The 7,614-nt window shown below is 38.2% G+C and overlaps 1 protein-coding gene and 1 long non-coding RNA gene across 2 annotated transcripts; both read right to left on the minus strand.

Moving 5' to 3' along the window:
- Positions 1 to 2,299: 2,299 nt before the first annotated feature.
- LOC311296643 lies at positions 2,300 to 3,399 on the minus strand. The gene is made up of 4 exons (XR_014628647.1): positions 3,294 to 3,399; positions 3,112 to 3,202; positions 2,841 to 2,958; positions 2,300 to 2,730 (listed from the first exon to the last, which is right to left on the minus strand). It is a non-coding gene; the product is annotated as an uncharacterized lncRNA (long non-coding RNA).
- Positions 3,390 to 6,645, minus strand: LOC311298805 (uncharacterized protein; the record flags this gene model as incomplete). Its single annotated transcript, XM_084422063.1, has 8 exons — positions 3,390 to 3,411; positions 4,205 to 4,319; positions 4,593 to 4,827; positions 4,907 to 5,000; positions 5,760 to 5,941; positions 6,028 to 6,208; positions 6,393 to 6,499; positions 6,613 to 6,645. 6 exons carry the CDS (start codon positions 6,643 to 6,645, stop codon positions 4,693 to 4,695), a joined length of 732 nt encoding a protein of 243 aa, XP_084278189.1. The 3' UTR covers positions 3,390 to 3,411; positions 4,205 to 4,319; positions 4,593 to 4,692.
- Between the last annotated feature and the right edge of the window lie 969 nt (positions 6,646 to 7,614).

Genomic DNA, 7,614 nt, shown 5'->3' on the forward strand with positions numbered 1-7,614 from the left:
ATGCGGTGTTATATTCATAGACAGTATGGTTATATTTGACGTATCCTGCCGATTAAAAGCCTTAATAATCGAACCTGATGAACCTGATTTGTTTGCCACACACCTGTCCCTGCATTTTTTGCTTGGCACTTGGCACTCAATTGCTATTAATATGCTGTATTAATCTTTGTTAATCTTAGTTAAAAAAAATACAGCTGTTCATTGTTCATTAATGTTACTTCACAGTGCATTACTATGTTAACAAATAAAAAATAAATAAATAATTCAATAATGTAGGCTATTAGTAGCCCAAATGTTGAAATTAACATTAAAAATGGTTAACAAATTAACAAAGTGCAGTTTATTAATAGTACATGTTAACTGTGTTAACTAGAATTTAATAAGTGGAACATTATTGTAAAGTGGTACCGATTTGTTATACACCGATTCAGACGTCTCGTGAGTGTTTTGGACAGATCAGTTGTTTTAACCATTCATAAAGTGAATCGGTTCAAATGAGTCATTAGTTCGCGAATCGGACGTGTCATTAGTGGACGTGTAGCATACGGCAAGCGTTGTGTGATTATCCCGGTAGTTTATTTTTTAGCACAATTCACACTCCACGGTAATTTAGGAGAAAAAAAATCTCCGAATGCTCCACGTGAAACTTCGGTCTTCCACCCTTTTTCTATCGTGTCAAATGATTTTGATTAAAGCTGCCGTCGGCAACATTTTTTTGATCAAATTCAGTGAAATTGACACTATAATCCGACAGAACAACATAAATAAGGTGGTTTTAGAAAAAAACCCGAGCTTCTAACTCCACCTGGAGCATGTTATTTGTTTTGCAAAAACCCACCGCTCCCGTCTCATCGGGTCCAATCAGCGCAGGGGGGTGTGAGATCTGACTGTCAATCACAGGTCGTGCACACGCGTCAGATTCCCTCTCCCTCGCGCAGATGCACACGACACGCCTGAAGATTGTACGAAGCGTGATGGCGGAGAGAAAATCTACTAACAAGCTTCCAATTCCTCGGTTATTGCTATCTATGGATAGATTAGCCAGGGCAGCCTACCTCCGAGTCCATGGTGTTGATCAATGCTGAAGAGACGCGCGTTCACAGAAAATCAGGTACACACGCACTGGCGCTCGTTGGTAGTGGGGGAGGGGCATGAGAGTTGTAAACATTCAAAATTTTGGCTAAGTCCACTCAATCTGCCAGACTTGCCGACTGCAGCTTTAATATGCGCGAGGGAGAGAGAGCAAGACAGCGCGCGCGCGGCCGGGGCTTTCTCTCGTCAAGCGCAGCAGTCACGCACCGATCAAAGGCTTTGGCGGCCGCCAAAAAAAATCAATGCAGGAAAAACCTTGGTTTGGTTATATAGCGTTGGATAGAATGACGGTCCGGCCATCGCGTATCAGCGCACATAAGGTACACACTGTGAAGTAATTTACAAACTTTTTTTAGAGAAATGAAAACAGGTCGCACCACAACCATTATTTGCACTCGCACAAATGCTCCCAAATATATTTTTAGGTCGCACAGATTAAATTTCAGGAGCATATGCGACCAAAATGGTCGCAATTTCGAGCCTTGCTATGATCACGTTAATTATCGTTAAGATATAGATCATGGTGCAAAATAATAATGAATACATATTTATAATATATAAAATATAAATACACTGTTTGTATTGTTCTTCATTAGTATTGTAGTTAATGTTAATGTAAAGTGAGGAAGAAAATAAAGAGTATTTGTCAGTTTTATTCAAATTAATTAATGTTTTAAAATGGGATATAAAACTTGAGATTAATTATTAAGTCTGTGCATACAAATTAATATGCATATGCTAAATGTAATATTGCCTCAACGACCAAATCGTATATGTTAATATATTTATTAAATGTGCAATAAATAATAACAATTATGTTTAACAGTTGTAGGTGTAATGTAATGCCACGTGTAAAATGTGGACTATAAAAGTAACAAGTAAGCAAGCGATGCCTCTATAACAATGGTGACAGAGGCTTATGGATAATGTAGACCCTTCTGTTATTCACATCTGCAAAGAGTTAGAAAATGTAGATGTGACACAGTAGCTCAGGGTAAGAATGACTTTTACTTATTTATTTATTTTAATTCATCTGAAAAATATTTCATTTCCAGACTCAAAACTCAAAATCTGATTTTGGGAAGATGATGAATCCAATGCTTCATCATTGGATTCCCCTGTTGGGATCAGGATGATCCTGTTTTTTTGGATCAAATTTATCCAAATCCTACTGACAAGTTTTGAACAACACAAACTGAAGGTTTGATCCAGATTAAAACTAGGATTGGATTGCGTGATCTAATCTGATTTCAGATTCCTTCTTTCCCTTTTGAACAACCCATTTTCAAGATTTGATCCAATCCGAGAACCAAAATCCGATCAGCTTACCTTTGAACAACTGGCCCTATGTCTTCATATGGGAACATTACAGATCATTTTTCAGATAGCAACAGAATATATAATGTGTTATTCTTTACTGTATGTTGCACCTTTTTTACTGGGTGGCAGTGTTAAATTGCTGAGTGTTATTACTTGTATATTAGAAAAAAAAATTTTTTTTACAAAATGCAAGTTGAGTGATGTAGTATCAAACACCATTTTGTCGACACAGATCATGCTTCTTTCTTCGGATGGAATAAATAATCTCATGGATTTCACTCTGGAGCTCTTCCTGGCTACTGTGAGTCCTGTGTCTCTCTTGAAAACCAGAAATAAGCAAAGTCGACCATTACAGAAAACACAGTATCACTGCAAAAATGTAGACAAATATATATGGAAATGTATAGACCAGTGACTATATTACACACCAGTGGCTGCCCATTGCTTGCCATCACACACCCACCGATCTGCATCCTCCATAGAGATGTTTAACTCCTGCTTGAGACTCTCAAGATCGGCTGCTTCCATTTCTGCTCTCTGTGTAGTCTATTTAAAAGGAGAAAAAAATGATAGAAAACACAGTATCACTGCAAAATGAACCACAATTGCCCCTGAAAAAACTGCAGGGGAGAGCACAATCACACTCATAGTGTCTCCAGGGCCCAGGAAACACCTTAACGTGCAGTCTAGGCTTCTTACTTTGACAAATCTTTCCGCCAGTGTCTTGTGGAGACTCTCCACCTTCCTATTGTTCATCCCATGGCAAGTAGAGTAATCATATCTCCTCTGCCTATGAAAAAACAAAACCAATAAGAACAAATCAATTGTACAATCTAGCATTGTGTGTCAAACACACTGGTTAACCCTTTTTTTCAACCAACCTGACTTGGTCATGTAGTTTGTAGTAAGAGCTGCCCTTGAAAGGAAGCTATTGACCTGTTCCAGCTCTTCACCAACAGTGTTTCCTGGACCCTCCTGGCTTCTCCCGCCCCACCTAACCTGCTCCCAAGAAGAAGACCAAGACCTTTATCATTCACATCTTATTTATTAGTTTGTGTATCATCAATTGAATTTGGTGCCATGAGCAAATTTTGATATGTTTAATATTTGAAAATATAAAATGTTCTGAGGTAGGATAACAATGAAAGAAAAGCTTTCACAACTGCAATTGTGCATTCAGGACTTTTGGACGGGATCAGGAAGCATATCCTGCAAACAACCCTGCGGTTAAACCAGAATGACCAGTACTGTTGTAACAGTGTGATCACTGATAGTAATGTTAACTATGTTTAAAAAGTTCATAAGCATATATATATATATATATATATACACACACACACACACACACACACACACACACTAAATAAGTGGTTTTAAACTTGTCCTTGAGGATACCCAGCACTACACATTTTGTATATCTCACTTATATGACACACTTGATTTAACTCATCAGCTCATTAGTAGAGACTGCAAGACCTGAATTGTGTGTGTCAGATAAGGGAGACATACTGTACACAATGCAGTGCTGGGGTCCTCCAGGACAGGTCTGAAAACCACTGCATTAAAGTATTTCAATAATGTTTACTACTTCTGACTTATGAAACGTGCATATTTACCCAGATAATAATCAAGCTACATTTTTCTGATGCTGTAAGAAATGAATGTGTTGTGCCATTGTCAATCCACTGATGTTCATCCTAACAAACTCTTCCTGGAAATTTTTAATTTGTTTCATTTGATGTTGGATGTTTCATTAAAACATTAAAACGTAAACTTAACTCACACACAGTACCTCACATTTGCCAGTGTGAGCCTTGGCATGCATTACAGAGAGAAAAGGCTTCATCATGGGAAGTGGTTGGAGCTCGGATAACTTTTCTGCCATCTTTTCCAAATAAGGCCAGTGCCTGTAAAGGGGAAATTGCCAAAACTGGTAAGGAGTCAAACCAGGATCTAAGTGACTAGTACAATTCCTGTAACACTACAGTATGTAGTCATATGTATGGTAATTTGTCATATCAGTCCTGATAAGGTAGTAGCCATATTCATTTTCAAATTCCATAATATAAAAAAATGTGTGATTTTTAGCTAGTCATGGTGTTATTCCCATGCATGGCATATATTAATAAAGGTAAAACATCAGTAAAAACTCCAGTTATCATTTGGCAATGGCTATCTACCTGCAAGCAATGTCCATACAAAAGAGTGTTGCATTTGCAGCTTGTGCCAGCTCCTTCTGCAGGAACATTGGGTCGGCATATATTTCACCACGGTAGAGGTTCAAGCCTTGCAGCGAGACTCATGTCTGCACACAGCTATTTCAAGGCCCTCTTCATCCACCTTGGCCCTGGACTTCTGTGCTATTTCTCTGCCTGCTGGAAATGTTGCCGGTCCGCAGACATCATGACCTGTCCTCTGAAAGTAGAAACAATATGTTACATGTAATCCCAGGACAAGAAAACATTCAATTAAAAAGAGTTAAAGAAATCCTTACACTTAACATCTGGCTTCTAATGTGGTCAACAAAGGCAGATACTTTGGCATCTTGTGCGATGAACAGTCCATCAAAAAGAGATGGTTCGTCTGTCCTGTTAAATAAGAGGAATTCATCGCCAACACAATTACATAATAATGATTAAATTAAATTAATATGACAATTAACCATAAAGGTGCCACACATTTTAGTCTGTATGAATCACATTTGATCTGGAACACTGTGTTTAGAGTATCAGCTTGTATTTGTCCTGTGGAAATGAATGCTGTAATGTGGAATTAACTCGTGTAAGAAGTAAAAAACATACTGTTTAAAGTACAAAAAGAAATAACTAAATCTTTATTTTTGTTTGAGTCTTCAGGCGACAGAAGGGAGAAAAAGTTCCTGAACAATTGACCAGATTGCTGTCGTAGAACTGTAATATAACAAGCTTGTTTAAAACACTGCTATATCTCTCAAAACACTCTTTAAATTGTAAAAGCATTTACGTTTGAATGTGAAGCAATCACACATTTGACACATTTTGTTACTTTCCATGAATTTCAAATAAAAGTATAATTATATAATGACTAGAGCCAAAGAAAATTATGTTAAAGAAATATGTTTAGATGCCACAAAATGATTGTTATTTTTTAACAGAAATAAGGTAAAGTCCAGTTTCTCTATAAATAACTATCAGTCCATTCAACCAATAGCTCTACTTGCTTTTCCTTTAGAGGCTCATGGCATGGGGGGTCTAGAGCCCATCGCATCTAGCACTGGGTGACAGGAGAGATGCAGCATGGACACAGAAACACCACTGCACCACCCTATATCCACATTAAAGAAGAAAAGAAAGAAAGATTACACTTACCCTTTGGATTTCTTGAGCCGGTGATGTTTTCTATTAGCGTCTGCAGATATAGCCAGCATGTCTGGTGTGCATGCTGGGCATTTAAAGGGCTCCATCAGGCACAGATCTTCTTTCTTAAAATTGCAGAAGGCAAACTCCCGAAAGACTCTGTGGAAGAAGGTATCACCACAAACACTACCCGTCTGGAAAGAAGGATGGTATTATTTTGGTTAATAAAAGATTGTGAAGTCTGGAATTCAAACACTTTGGAAATAAAAACAGCCCTTACCCGACCAGTGCAAAGACATCGATGTTCAAGCATTCTGAGAAATGCTTGTTGGGATAAAGCTGGGCTGGCTAATTTCATCTGCTCAAATGATGTGAACAGATCAAACTTAAACAGCATTTGGCAGCTGGTGGTTGCTGGCCAGTATCTGTATTGAAGCAAGTCACTAATCCCAGGAGTCCATCTGGAAGAACAAAGTGGACTGCTTATACACGGCAGACACAGGTTGTATGGACCTTAAAACAAACATGTGTTTACTATTTGACCAGTATTTGTACAGCACAGGACAAAAGAATATAGTAAGCCATTATTATGCTTGACTTCATCTGGTCGGATATAAAAAGGTAGAAGGAAGTGACAAGACATACCGTTGATAGTCACCAATACGGTCTGCTTTCCTGGGATAACTGTGAAGTCTTGGTTTGGACCACAGGAACAGATTTGTATCGGTGGAGGAACTGGAAGCACACACACACTGCAGTAAATCACATTTCAGAAAGTAATATCAGTAATGTCTACACATTTACTCAACAAAAGATTCAGTTAAAGGAAACGGCAGAGGGCACCTACTACATTATCTGAACATGCCTTGTTCACTGAGTTGATATTGGCCACTTTCATCAGCCACCACTACGGATGTTGGGGGAATGGGTTTTAAAAAAACCATCAAACATCGCTTCCCTATCATGGAAAACAGTTTTTCTGTGGATCTCGGTGTCACATGATGAACAGAAAAACTGATTTCCTGAGGGGACACAGTCTAAGCACCGGACAACAGCATCAACAGTTCTGCATTGTTGACAGCAATGCTGGGTAACGGTCTCTGCAGCCGACATGCAATTCAAGATCTCTGGCATTGCAGCCCTGAATTTCTTTTCAGAGATGACCTGTCTTTTGGTCCATGCAGACATGCTGGGTGTCTCTTCTACTTCCACTGATGCAGAGACAGTGACAGAAGTTAGCAGGTTTTTTAGCCTCTGAAGATGTTGATCTAAATTAATAAAAAATAAATAATAATAATAAGGAAAAAGCCAGTTGAAATAATGCATTTTAATAAAGCAAATTAGCAATTTCTTATATGGCTTTGTCACTTCATATGCATGATGTAAATGGGAGTTACATACTTTTACAGTTGCCTATATGTGACATTTTAAATTTAAATATAAAAGCTGAAATTATTTAGGCTTTCAATTCAATATGCTTACCAAGACTTGGCACCTCTTGCGGAATATCATTAATTTGCAGCTCCTCGACCTCTGAGAGCTCCCTAGTGCCGGCAGCTTTAACTGCAAACACAACATGTAATGATATAGAAAACATCACTGCTGACCAAAAGCTGAGACACTTGTGAACAACAGTATGCAGTATATTTTACTGACCAGATCGACTCTTCTGAACACGTTGTGGTAGGATGAACCCATGCTGGTCTCTCTTCCTCCAGGAAACATTGGAGACTTCAGTTCCCTTTTTTTTCCTTTTCTTTTTAGTCTGAAAGTAAAAACTAAATGATACATTTGGGGGAAGCATTTGCAGAGGCATTTTCTTTTAAATTTAGGTAAATACCATGATAGAGAAATAATGAAATATGAA

This window comes from Rutilus rutilus, assembly GCF_951802725.1.
Source record: "Rutilus rutilus genome assembly, chromosome: 1".
Taxonomy (NCBI): Eukaryota; Metazoa; Chordata; class Actinopteri; order Cypriniformes; family Leuciscidae; genus Rutilus; species Rutilus rutilus.